Source organism: Bos taurus, chromosome 7 (assembly GCF_002263795.3).
Source record: "Bos taurus isolate L1 Dominette 01449 registration number 42190680 breed Hereford chromosome 7, ARS-UCD2.0, whole genome shotgun sequence".
Classification (NCBI taxonomy): Eukaryota; Metazoa; Chordata; class Mammalia; order Artiodactyla; family Bovidae; genus Bos; species Bos taurus.
The window spans coordinates 57,813,414-57,828,172 of NC_037334.1; the positions used below are offsets into that span (position 1 = coordinate 57,813,414).

The 14,759-nt window shown below is 41.2% G+C and overlaps 1 protein-coding gene across 14 annotated transcripts in view; it reads right to left on the reverse strand.

Moving 5' to 3' along the window:
• Positions 1–14,759, reverse strand: part of PPP2R2B (protein phosphatase 2 regulatory subunit Bbeta) — a 509,482-nt gene that overhangs the window by 17,214 nt on the left and 477,509 nt on the right. For all 14 annotated transcript variants that reach the window (NR_073586.1, NM_001272085.1, XM_059888050.1 and 11 more), the window contains one exon: positions 3,892–4,061. Coding sequence is in view for 13 of the 14 variants with exons in the window: in NM_001272085.1 (NP_001259014.1) it covers positions 3,892–4,061 (170 nt within the window). In the remaining variant the exon portion in view is untranslated. The remainder of the gene's footprint in view (positions 1–3,891; positions 4,062–14,759) is intronic.

Consider the following 14,759-nt stretch of genomic DNA (forward strand, 5'->3'; position numbering starts at 1 on the left):
GTTTACATTCCTACCAGCTGTACAGAGCACTTTTAAGGTAAGGCATACCCATGAGTGTTCTGAGCAGGGAGAAACACTTGGTTAAGCAGGTTTATATAATGCAGGCTTCTCAGAGTTCTGCAGTGATCAAGGAATTATAAAATTATAAGAGGGGACTAGAATATTATTTTATTGTAAGCACCCCAAATTTGTTTTTGGTAGGGGAAGTACCAAATAGCACCTTGAATAATTAGGATTAAAGGGGGCAGAGCATTAAGGGTTATAAATTGGGCAGCGGTGTGCCATTTGAGGTCCTGCTCAGCCTGTCCCCTGACCATTCGCCTTTGGCCTTGTCTTACAGAAACCCTACAGGTGAGTGATAATTATCAAACAAAGCATGTGCACTTTGAAATTGTGGGCCTCTTATTGCAGGAATCACCTCACCAAGAACTCTAGGACTTAAAAGACAACCTTTTACAGGAACAGTTTGTCAATCCCTGAAACAGAAGAACAAACCAATAGAGTCTCCCAGCACAGAGGTTCTCCAAACCTTAAAAGTCAGGAAAGATTCAAAGGGAAAACCTAGTCTGAACACTTATTTTCACCTTCCAGCCTCTACCCTCTGGGAGCTCCTGACTACCTCCAGGTGAGGACATCTACAGGAGAAGATTATGGACTATGAAGGTATGCTCCATATATATTCTGTTGTAAAAAAGAAACGTTAGGCAGAGAACATCAGCTGTTCACCATCAGAGGAGAGAAAAAGGTAAGACACAGACACAAGAAACATCTCCGAGAAGCCTGTACCGTGGAAACCTGCTTAGCCAACTGTTTCTCCCTCTCAGTGCACTCGCACTCACGTGGATGCCTTACCTTAAGACTCATCCTATCTGATGCTTTTCTCTTCATGTTCCAAATACTGTTTCTTCGCTCTGTTCCAGTGAGCTTGGGTATGGCCTTCTTGACACTAGGCCAAGTCTCCCAACACAGAGATTCTCACATCATGTACTTGTGGAGCCTGCTGACCTTAAAATCTCTTTTAACCGTGTTCCAGACACTCACTCAAGGAGTCTGTTTACCATTTCTGATATAGTGTATTACCACCTTTGATATGGTATATAAACTTAACTAGATTGCTTTCAAATACACCATCTAAAATAAATTTTTGCATTAATTTCCATACATGGGTTCTATTTCTTAGTATTCTACAAAGATTTCTACAAAGATTTCTAAGCTTACCACTTGCTAAATGTAGTTTGAGAACCATGAGTTTAAAATGCTAATCACTTTACGGCACAGCTAGCTAGCTTTGTTGTTAAGTCTTTGTCTAAAATAAAAGTACCATAGATTAGCTGAGAAATCTGCTGTTGAAAAAGCAGCCACAAAAATGAAGCTTTCATTTTGGAAGAAAAGTCAGTTTCAGATCCATTGAGAAAGTCAAGTTCATCTCCAGGGTAATGCTTACTCAGAAGTGAAAGTCGCTCAGTCGTGTCGGATTCTTTGTGACCCCATGGACTATACAGTCCATGGAATTCTCCAGGCCAGAATACTGGAGTGGGTAGCCTTTCCCCTCTCCAAGGGATCTTCCTGACCCAGGAATCGAACCCGGGTCTCCTGCATTGCAGGCAGATTCTCTACCAACTGAGCTAATAGGGAAGCCCCAGTGCTTACTTAGGAATAATTAAAACATAGTTTTAACGGTTCAGTTTTTAATTCTTACTTTACTAGTTATGCTTAAAACCTATCTCTATACAAGTATTCTTTTCTTTACTTACTATGATCCTGGTAATGAATGTGGTGTAATAAAAAATTAAAGTACCAATTGCTCCCCCAGGGTGCCTAATCCACTCTTCTCTAGCTGGGGCTCTCCAGCAGCCCACACCTCTGTCAGCAACACTCTCCTAGCTTCTAGTTCCCACACTTAATACCAAATGGTTGGGCTGTTAGCAGGAGCCTGAGGGCAAGGGTTAGGGGAGAGTAAGACTGCCAGCTCAGAGGGGATGCTATCTGAACCACAAGGTAAACCACAGGGGTTAACCAGGCTACCTCCACCTCCTCTGCAGTTCTGGCCCCCAAACCTTTTGCAGCATCACAGTCAGCCATCAGAGTCCTCAACCTCCTCTCTGAACATTTCCTGCTTCTCTCGAGGCCTCTCATGTGGCAGCTGGACTTCTGCTTTCCTGTGCCAAGGTGAGTGGGCTCTGTGTTCCTCTGGACCATCATTTGTGCCTCAGCTCCTTCAAAATCATGCCATCAAACACTACTTCCTGCTCCCCATCCTTCTTAACAGTCCCTCTGCCTCGTGCTTGGAAGCCACTCTAGTGCCTCAATCTCTCTTCCATCACTATTCCCGCCATCAGTCTTAGAAATTCACTCTGGACTCTTAGCCTCATTCTTTTCAATGAGTTTTGTCCTTTGCTTTTGTGGTCATTTTATGAGCCTTGTCATCACTCTATTGCTGACTCCTAGCATTTTAATTCAAGCCCTTAGTGTCTTGGTTCTATCAGTTCTTCATTTTCCTTCTAACCTACCTTAGATTCAGTGGCCCCTCATTCCAATCACTCCTTTAATCAATACCTTCAACAAACTTGGCTTTTTCCCTCCTTACCTTGTAGTTACTTGGTAAAAGCCCACCACTGGTTAAATCTAACTTTCTGCCCTTCCTTACCTGAACCAAGCAGGCTCATGTGGCTGGAAAGAAACATACAATCACACAGATTTGTCTTACTTAAAATATATAAATAAGTGGATCCCATTGCAACCCTACCATAGTGCCCTAGTCAATTTGCTCTTTTAGAGGAATATTTTACACTTTCCCTTCTCACTCAGCTAATGATCTTGCTTCTTATTTGACTGGAAAATAGAAGCAGACACCATCTGTATGTTCCCATCACAAATCTGCATCTGTAGCTGTTTTTACTCTTCTCTCTTTCCTTTGATGGATGAATGGTCCATCTCATCTATATCTAATTCTGCAATGGAGTATGCTCCCTTGAGAAGCTGACTGCTTCAGTTAGTCCACTCTTTACTGGCTTCTTTCTATCACCCTAAAACAAACTATGATGCCTTCCTCAATCCTGCATCCTCTTCCAGCTACTACCCGATTTCTCTGTTCCTCTTCAAAACAAAATCTCTTTCCAAATTTCACTACATTCACATCCTCCATTTATGATCTCTCTTGAACCCACTCCAATCAGACATTTATTCCTATGGCTTCACCTCTGTCACCTGACAATTTCCATGTCACTAAATCCAGTGGCCCTTTTTCAGTCCTCTCTTGATTCAACAACACCATTCAGCAGTTGGTGACTTCCTCCTTGAGATGGTTTCTCCAGTTGGCTTCCAGGACACCTCTCAGTTTCTCACCCATTTTACCAGCACTTTTCTCCAACTTGTCTTGCCAGATCCATTCCCTCTTCCCAGCCTGTAATCCCTAGGGCCTCAGGGTAGTTCTGACCTTTCCTTTAGGTTGCTGCTGCTGCTAAGTCGCTTCAGTCGTGTCCGACTCTGTGCAACCCCATGGACTGCAGCCCACCAGGTTCCCCCATCCCTGGGATTTGCCAGGCAAGAACACTGGAGTGGGTTGCCATTTCCTTCTCCAATGCAGGAAAGTGAAAAGTCAAAGTGAAGTCGCTCAGTCGTGTCTGACTCTTAGCGACCCCATGGACTGCAGCCTACCAGGCTCCTCCATCCATGGGATTTTCCAGGCAACAGTACTGGAGTGGGGTGCCATGCCTTTTCCCTCATTTAGGTTAGATCTATCCAAACTTACACTGACCTGCCTACCAGCTATTTCTGGATATTGAAGTGGCTCACTGTGTCTTTTGCTCTACATTGTAAGCCCCTGCAGGCAGAGGCTGACTCAGAACCCTCAAGTGCCCAGTGTACGTGTGGATGGGTGGGGGTCTGTACCTGGTAAGTCTCGATGGGGCGGTTTTCCATGTTGAGATCCCAGACTTTGACGGTCAGATAGTCTCTGGTCATGATATACCTCCCACTGTGGCTGAACTTCACATCCGAAATTGAAGAGATAATTTCAGAGAAAAATGACCTGTTGCTTGGATCTTCTGGCTCTTCAAAAACTGCAGAACAAAAAGCAAAAGAGAACAAATTTAGTACCTCCTTATTAACTGATGTGAACGTGTTTGGGCCAGCTAGAAAGCCAACCATCTAACTTAGGGTTGGAATCGGGCGTGCAGACCTGTCAGCTCCCTGGCAGTAGAACAAACTGTCACTGGTTTCTCTATCATGTTTCTCATGGAAGGACTCTCACGGGACTTGTTCCGTTCACAGAGCTGACTGCTTGCACAAGCTCTGTTTCACATTGGGTATCATTGTGATACCAGCAATAGTGTACATTGCTACATACCAAAATATAGTCTTCTTAGATGTTTAAATTTTTTTTCTACTTTTTTGAGATGATGTAATTCATATACCATAGAATTTACTCATCTAAATTTTACAGTTTATGTGATTATATTAAAGATAATACCACCAACCATGCAATCATCAACAAAGCCTAAATTTAGGACATTTGCATCATCTCCTCCCCCCACAAAAAACCCTGAACTACTTCATACCCATTAGCACTTACTCCCTTTCCCTAATTTCTGCAGCCCTAGGCAAACACTATTTTCTTATTTTATGAAATTGCCTATTCTAAAAATTTTACATGAATGGAACCATACTATACATATATTTTATACTATTATTATATACCATATAATGCTGCTATGAATATTCATGTACAAGTTTTCATGTGAACATATGTATTCATCTCTCTTGGATCATGATGTTTAATAGTGGGACTTTGCTGTCAGACTGCCTTAAGCTTAAGGTCAGACTACCATTGTCTAGCTGTGTGACCTTGGGCAAGTTATTTAACTTTCCTGAGCCTCAGTCTCAGGTAAACTGGCTACAATATCTTTTGTCTGTGTTTTCTATTTGCTCTGGTATCCAGTTGCTGCTTTTCTTTTCCCATAGATTCAGCTGACTTTCACTTACAGGACTAAAGAAAGCACTTACAGGAATAAAAGACACTGCAGCTTATTAAGCTGCCTTAATTCATCTTTCTAACCTTTTTTTGAACTTCTCTAGTTCAAACTGGATGTACACCATACCTCTGGATATTTCCCATTTTTATGTCCTGATGGTTCCTCCTTCACTTGTGTCATATTCTGCTTGATTCATATGCCTCATCTTTTACTTACATATTATTTTAGACCAAATGATCTTTTCTCTGAAGTCCTATCACACTTGGTCTGGCCCGTTCACTTACCATTTGCTTGGGTTCTCTCCCAAAGAAAGCATCATTTTTCACATTAGTATTTAACAATCCACAGCTTATCTTACCTAGGATGTGAGCTGCTTGAAGGCAGAATTTTGTTTTTTATCTTTGTACTGAGGGTTTTGCACGTAAATGTTCAATAAACATTTGTTGCTTAAGTTGCAGGATACAAAATCAATACACAGAAATCACTTGCATTTCTATTTACTAACAATGAAAAATCAGAAAGAGAAATTAAGGAATCAATCCCATTCACCACTGCAACAAAAAGTATTAAGTATCTAGGAATAAACTTGGCTAAGGAGACAAAAGAACTGTACACAGAAAATTATGAGACACTAATGAAAGAAAGACAACATAAACAGATGGAGAGAGATTCCATGTTCCTGGGTAGGAAGAATCAATATTGTGAAAATGACTATACTACCAAATGCAATCTACAGATTTAGTGTGATCCCTATTGAATCACCAATGGCATTTTTCACAGAACTAGAACAAAAAATTTCACAATTCATATGAAACACAAAAGACCCTGAATAGCAAAGCAGTCTTGAGAAAGCAGAATGGAGCTGGAGGAATCAACCTTCCTGACTTCAGGTTATACTACAAAGCTATAGTCATCAAGACAGTATGGTACTGGCACAAAAACAGAAATATAGACCAATGGAACAAGATAGAACGCTGAGAAATAAACCCATGCACTGCATGGGTACCTTGTTTTTGACAAAGGGGGCAAGAATAGACAATGGGGCAAAGACAGCTTCTTCAATAAATGGTTCTGGGAAAACTGGAGAGCTACATGTAAAGAATGAATTTATAATACTTCCTAACACCATACACAAAGATAAACTCAAAATGGATTAAAGACCTAAATGTAACACCAGAAACTATAAAACTCTTAGAGGAAAACATAGGCAGAACACTTGATGATATAAATCAAAGCAAGATCCTCTATGACCCACCTCCTAGAGTAATGGAAATAGAAACAAAAGTAAACAAGTGGGACCTGATTAAACATAAAAGCTTTTGCACAGAAAAGGAAACTATAAGCAAGGTGAAAAGACAACCTTCAGAATAGGAGAAAATAATAGCAAATGAAACAACTGACAAAGGATTAATTTCCAAAATATAAAAGCAGTTCAACCAAGTCAATATCAGAAAGACAAACAACCCAATCAAAAAGTCGGTGAAAAGACCTAAATAGACATTTCTCCAAAGAAGACATACAGATGGCTAACAAACACATGAAAAGATGCTCAATTCGCTCATTATTAAGAGAAATGCAAATCAAAACTACAGTGAGATATCACCTCACACCTGTTAGAATGGCCATCATCAAAAACTCTACAAACAATAAATGCTGGAGAGGGTGTGGAGAAAAGGGAACCCTCTTGCACTGTTGGTGGGAATGTAAATTGATATAGCCACTATGGAAGATGGTATGGAGATTCCTTAAAAAAACTAGGAATAAAACCACCATATGACCCAGCAATCCCACTCCTAGACATATACCCTGAGGAAACCAAAATTGAAAAAGACACATGTATCCCATTGTTCATTGCAGCACTATTTACAAAAGCTAGACATGGAAGCAACCTATATGTTCATCGACAGAGGAATGAAGAAGTTGTATATATACACAATGCAATATTACTCAGCAATAAAAAGGAACACATTTGAGTCCGTTCTAATGAGGTGGATGAACCTAGAACCTTCACAGAGTGAAGTGAGTCAGAGAAAGATAAATATTGTACTCTAATGCATATATATGGAATTAATAAAAATGGTACTAAAGAATATTTACAGGGCAGCAATGGAGAAACAGACATAGAGAATAGACTTATGGACATGGGGAGAGGGGAGGAGAGGGTGAGATGTATGGAAAGAGTAACATGGAAACTTACATTACCATATGTAAAATAGATAGCCAACGGGAATTTGCTGTATGGCTCAGGAAACTCAAACAGGGGCTCTGTATCAACCAGGAGGGGTGGGATGGGGAGGGAGATGGGAGGGAGGTTCAGAAGGGAGGGGATATATGTATACCTATGGCTGATTCATGTTGCGTTTTGATGGAAAACAGCAAAATTCTGTGAAGCAATTTATCCTTCAATAAAAAAGTTAAAAAAATTTTTTGCTTGATTGGAACCAAAGCTAGATAATTTAACAAAATCTTTGCCTTATAAGTGGTTAGCTTGCATGATATTGAGCTATACATATTTACCTACATTTAATTATTTTTGACCTACCATAATGGTAGTTGAGTATGGTTCCGCTTGATAAGTGCTTCTATCACAGTTTTAGGCTAAACAAAACATCAACCTGCAGGTTACTGAGTAACTTGTCCCCTAGGAGTTCCTCTTCCTGCCCATTCAATGCTCTTACAGAGTGGCTATCAAATTAACACATGTATACCTGTGGCGGATTCATTTTGATATTTGGCAAAGCTAATACAATTATGTAAAGTTTAAAAATAAAATAAAATTAAAAAAAAAAAACAAATTCTATGTAGAAAATCTAGAGGTGGAGACAGGGTAGTGGAGTGTAGGAATGTAATCTCACCTCTTCTTATGAAAACACCAAAATCACAACCATCAACAAAAAAGATGCTGGAACCTACCAAAAAGATATTCTAAATCCACAGCAGCAGCCATTATGAGATGGTAGGAGGAGTGAAATCATGATAAGATCAAACCCCATGCCCGCTGGGTGGATGACCCACAAACTGGAGAATCATTATACTACAGAAGTTCTGCCACAGGATGGAAAGCTCTGGGCCCCATGTCAGGCTCCCCAGCCTTGGGGTCTGGCAACCAGAGGGGGAACCTTGGTAAATTTAAGAAAATTGAGATCATATCAAGCATTGTTCCAACCACAATACTAAATGCCTAGAAATCAACTATAAGAAAAAAAACTGCAGTAAAACAGCCGCAAACACATGGAGGCTAAGCAATATGCTACTAAACAACCAGTGTGTCACTGAAGAAGGCAAAGAAGAGATAAACAGATACCTAGAGACGGATGAAAATGAAAGCATGAGGGTCCCAAACACAGCAGCAGTTCTAACAGGTGAGCTGGGGCTGCTGGGGGCAGGGGGCGGGTTAAGGCTGGAGGGAAAGGATAGTTAGGGGATTGGGGATGGACATGTACACAGTGCTATATTTAAAATTGATAACCAACAAGAACCTGCTTACAGCACCGGGAACTCTGCTCAATGTTATGTGCAACCTGGATGGGAGGGGGTCTGGGGGAGAATGGATACATGTATATGTCTGGGGAAGTCTCTTCACTGTTCACTGAAGCCATCACATTGTTTGTTGTTAACTGGTTATACTCCAATACAAAATAAAAAATGTCTAAGAGAGAAGTTTATAGCAATATTGTCTTACTTCAGGAAACAAAAAAAATCTCAAACAACATAACCTTACACCTAAGGCAACTAGAGAAAGAGGAACAAAACCCAGTTAGTAGAAGGAAAGAAACCATAAAGATTAGAGCAGAAATAAATGAAATAGATGAAAAAAATAGAAAAGATCAATGAAACTAAAAGCTAATTCTTTGGAAAGATAAATAAACTCTATAAACCTTTAGCCAGACTCATTAAGAAAAACAGAGAGGGCTCAAATCAGTAAAATTAGAAATAAAAAGTTACAATGGGGGTGAGATGGGATGGGACATAGGTATACCTGAGGCTGATTCATGTTGATGTATGGCAGAAACCAACACAGTATTGTAAAGCAATTGTCCTTAAAAAAGAAAAGTTACAATGGACACTACAGAAATACAAAGGATCATAAGAAACTACTACGAGCAACCAAATCCAATAAAATGGACAAATTCTTAGAAAGGTACAATCTCCCAAGACTGAACCAGGAAGAAATAGAAAATATGGACAGACCAATCACAAGTACTGAAATTGAACTTGTGATTAAAAAATTCCCACTAAAAGTCCAGGACCAGATGGCTTCACAGGTGAATTTTATTATACACTTAGAGAAGAGTTAACACCATATCCTTCTGAAACTCTTCCCAAAAACTGTACAGGGAGGAACACTCCCAAGCTCGTTCTACGAGGCCACCATCACCGTGATACCAAAAGCAAAGATACCACAAATAAGCACTGTTTACAACAGCCAAGACACAGAAGTAACCTACATGTCCACCAACAGATGAATGCATAATCATGTACATATACATAATCGCATATTACTCAGCCATTAAAAAGAATGAAATGCCATATGCAGCAACATGGATGGGCCTGAAGATTATCATACTAAGTGAGGTAAGTCAGAGAAAGACAAATATCATGTGATATCATTTACATTCAGAATCCGAAAAAATGACACAAGTGCATTTATTTACAAAACTGGAACAGACTCACAGACTTGGAAAACAAACTTATGGGTTACCAAAGGGGAAGGGAGGGACGAATACATTGAGAGTTTGGGACTGACGTATATATAGACTACTATATTTAAAAGAGATGACCAACAAAGACCTGCTGTATGACACAGGAAACTCTGCTCAATATCTGTAATAATCTAAATGTGGAAAGAAGACTAGCTATACATATATGTGTAACCGAATCACTTTGTTGTACACCTGAAACTAACACTTTGTTCATCAATTATACCCCAATATAAAATAAAAAATTAACCCAAATTCTTTGTAGAAAATCTAATATAATCTAATGAGTTGTCTTCCAAACCTTGCTGAATTATACCATGAGCCAAACCAAAATATTAATTTTCACAGCAACAACAGGAAAAACCTGATCAATCAGAATTGAACTTGAGAGTTAAAAAACTCATTGAAACAGAAAAACATGAACTCGATACCATTTCTGACCCAATGTCTCAGTCTGTGCCCTTACCTCTTGGTAAGCACTAACAAGGCCCCTGGACTCTGACTGGTGTCCTCATAGTTGGATACTAGATTTTCACCTTAGTTTCTCTGCAAGGTAATCTCAGTAGGACCAGGGACTTAGAAACTCCAGGCATGCTCCATACAAACATCCCCACAGAGAGAGGAATGATGGCCTTGAGGCTTGGTCACGCCCTACCCAGTGCATCTGGACAGCTAGAGTGGGTAAATGGGAAGGACTTGGCAAAACTGCACACTCATGGTAGTCAATTCCTGCCTCTGTCACTTATCAGCTGCTCACATTTTCTTTTCTACTCTGAGATTCCATTTTCCCAGCTGCAGAATAGGCATGCATGTTGCTTGACACATAGCAGGTCCTCAGTAAATATCAGCTGCTGATATTTTTATCATGAAAAGCATGCACTGATTCTGTATTAGCCGATCATATTTCACTTACTAAGCCTCTTGGGGGGCTTCCCTGGAGGTTCAGGCAGTAAATAATCTGCCTGCAATGCAGGAGACCTGGGTTCAGTCCCTGGGTCAGGAAGATCCCCTGGAAGAGGGAATGGCTACCTATTTCAGTATTCTTGCCTGGAGAATTCCATGGACAGAGAAGACTGTAGCCGTGGCAGGCTACAGTCCATGGGGTCACAAAGAATCGGACACGACTGAGCGACTACCAGAGAGAGAGAGAAGCCTGGAGGGAGGATTAAATTAGGAGTCTGGGATTAGCAGATACAAACTACTAAATAGAAAATAGATAAGCAACAAGCACAGGGAACTATATTCATTATCCTGTAATAAACTATAATGGAAAAGAATAGAAAAATAATATATATGTATAACTGATTCACTTTGTTGTACACCTAAAACTAACACCACATTGTAAGTTAACTACACTTCGATAAAAAAAGACTCTTTTGAGAATTTTGGACTGAAGACTACAGAAACTGGGGGCTATTTAAATGATGTAAATATGTAAAAGAGTATTACAAGGTTATACCTAGGAATATGTTCTCCAAATGTTAGGCGTATTGGAAGGCCAGTGTGGCAGCATTGTAAAGCCTTAAAGTGACAGCCCCAAAAGGTGGAGGTGAAATGAAAAAAGATAATGTTTAATCAATGCATCACATATTCATGTAGAATGCAGAGGCCAGGATATACATAACATGCCTACCTGCACAGCACTGCAGTTCATTACATGTCTATGCTTATCCAAGTCTTAATATTAGCTCCATGAATTTCTTCCATTCATTCAGCAATGATATTCAATGCTATTAATAATTACTGTTTATGGGAAGCTTATTATGTTTCAGGCCCTTCAGTTCAGTTCAGTCACTCAGTCATGTCCGACTCTTTGCGACCCCATGAATCACAGCACACCAGGCCTCCCTGTCCATCACCAACTCCCGGAGTTCACTCAAACTCATGTCCATCAAGTCGGTGATACCATCCAGCCATCTCATCCTCTGTCGTCCCCTTCTCCTCCTGCCCCCAATCCCTCCCAGCATCAGTCTTTTCCAATGAGTCAACTCTTCGCATGAGGTGGCCAAAGTACTGAAGTTTCACCTTTAGCATCATTCCTTCCAAAGAACACCCAGGACCGATCTCCTTTAGAATGGACTGGTTGGATCTTCTTGCAGTCCAAGGGACTCTCAAGATTAGAGAAATGCAAATCAAAACTACAATGAGATATCACCTCACATGGGTCAGGATGGCCATCATAAAAAAATCTACAATAAATGCTGGAGAGGGTGTGGAGAAAAGGGAACCCTCTTGCACTGTTGGTGGGAATGTATGTTGATATATTGATATAGCCACTATGGAAAACAGTATGGAGATTCCTCAAAAAACTAGGAATAAAACCACCATCAGTTCAGTTCAGTCACTCAGTCGTGCCCGACTCTTTGCAACCCCATGAATCGCGGCACGCCAGGCCTCCCTGTCCAATACCAATTCCCAGGGTTCACTCAAACTCACGTCCATCGAGTCGGTGATGCCATCCAGCCATCTCATCCTCTGTTGTCCCCTTCTCCTCCTGCCCCCAATCCCTCCCAGCATCCATATGGCCCAGCAGTCCCACTCCTAGGCATATACCCTGAGGAAAGCAAAATTGAAAAAGACACATGTACCCCAGCATTCACTGCAGCACTATTTACAATAGCTAGGATATGGAAGCAACCTAGCTGTCCATTGACAGATGAATGGATAAAGAAGCTGTGGTACATCATATACAATGGAATATTACTCAGCCATAAAAAGGAACACATTGGAGTCAGTTCTAATGAGGCAGATGAACCTAGAGCCTATTATACAGAGTGAAGTCAGTAAGAAAGAGAAAAATGAATATTACATACTCACACATTTATATGGAATTAGAAAGATGGTACTGATGAATCTATTTCCAGGGCAGCAATGGAGACACAGACATAGAGAACAGACTTATGGACACAGGGAGAGGGGAGGAAGGAGAGGAAGGGATGTATGGAGAGAGTAACACGGCTCCAAAGATTGCCAAATCCCAAGGCCATGATCACCCCTGGTTGAAAACCGCTGCTTTAATCCTGCTTTCAAATCTTATTGAATCAAACCACCTCCCTCCCCCCATTCTTCTTGAAAAATGACTTGCAACCCAATATCTCTCCAGAACAGACCTCCTCAGAATCTACTTTGGGTTATCATGCTACAGTTAACAGAGAAATGAATAAAGAAGATGAGGTACATATACACAGTGGAATATTACTCAGCCATAAAAAGGAATGAAATTGGGTCATTTGTAGAGATGTGGATGGATCTGGAGACTGTCATACAGAATGAAGAAAGTCAGAAAGAGAAGCACAAATATCATACATTAATGTGCATTGGTGGAATCTAGAAAATGGTATATAGATGATCTTATTTACAAAATAGAAATAGAGACTCAGATGTAGAGAACAAACAGATGGATGGCAAGGGGGAAAAGGGAGGGGTGGGATGAATTGGGAGATTGGGATTGATACACACACACACACACACACTATTGATACTAGGTATAAAATAGGTAGCTAATGAGAACCTACTGTATAGCTCAGGGAACCCTACTCAGTGCTATGTGGTGACCTAAATGGGAAAGAAATCCAAAAATGAGGGGATGTATGTATTAAACCCTAAAGGAAATCAACCTTGAATATTCGTTGGAAGAACTGATGCTGAAGCTAAAGTTCCAATACTATGGCCCCCTGATATGAGGAGCTGACTTATTGGAAAAGACCCCGATGCTGGGAAAGATTGAGGGCAGGAGGAGAAGGGGACGACAGAGGATGAGATGGTTGGATGGCATCATCAACTCAATGACATGTGTTTGAGCAAACTCCAGGAGAGAGTAAGACAGGGAAGCCTGGTGTGCTGCAGTCCATGGGGTCCCAAAGAGTTGGATATGACTTAGAGACTGAACAACATAGATGATTCACTTTGCTGTACAGCAGAAACTAATGCAACATTGTAGAGCAACTTTGCTCCAATAAAATTTTTCTTAAAAAGCACTGACACTTCCTTTAAAATCCTATAGGCTATATTAGGTGTCTGGTACAGACAGTGTTTTGTGTTCTAACGTGTATACCTCTCCATGGAGCCAGAAAGCACCATGATGTTATCCTTCATGGTGCCTGGCCCAGGGCTGTTCAGATGACTGGCCACCTGAATAAGATACTGGAATCATGGGAAAGAGTCAAAACCACAGATCAGAGAGGGGAAGAGTTAAGAAGGAAACTGCTGACTTTGGAGAAACCTAAAACTACATTTATGATAAGTGGGGCAAAAGGAGAAAGGAGGCATGCTGTGTGCTGGGAGCAGTCTGGGGACAGCAGAAGAAAGAATGGAGGGAGACCACAGGTAAAGGCTGATCCTGGGCTGGCTCCTCCTTCTGGACCTCACACTGGACACTGCACAGGAACTCACGCCCACGATGGAGGGTCAGGAGGGGGCCCCACGCCTCTATCCCGTAGTGTGGGGGCTGAGCACACAGGTAGCTCCAAGCTTAGCGGGTCTGGGTGGAAATTCAGCTCTGTTGCTTATGTTATGAAGCTTTGGACAAGTGGCTTGATCTTTCCAAGCTTCATTTTCCTTATCTGTCAAATAGATATAAGAGGAATATATACCCTCTAGTGTGGTTGAGGGTCAGATGAGATCTTTCACGTCAAGCGCCTAGCACAGGGCTTGTACCCACAATAACACAGGAGGCAGCAGCAATGCAGAAGTGGTGCTGCTTAATGCAAGCCTGCTGTGCAATGAGTCCGGAAGCCTGATGTGCTTTTCCACTGGAACCAGATCTTAAGAGCTACTGGTTGTTAAATTGATTTCTAGGTCTTCTATCTGGGCCTTTGATACACAACAGCTTGTCTCTGGACCATCAGTTGATACATACCTTCCTCAGTATACGCACCTCTCATTTGGTGCTGAACACTGTCAGCCCCTCCCCACCCCACCCCCATTCTGATGACTCAGGCACAGGAGAGAGAGAGTAAAGGAAACTGGGGAGGAGGGTGAAAAAGGAACAGACTCAGAATCACGCACAGGGTTTTAAATCGCCGACTTCTGCTGACATTTCTTCTGTGCAGAAGCACAGCTGGCAGGCTTTTCCGTTTGGAGACAC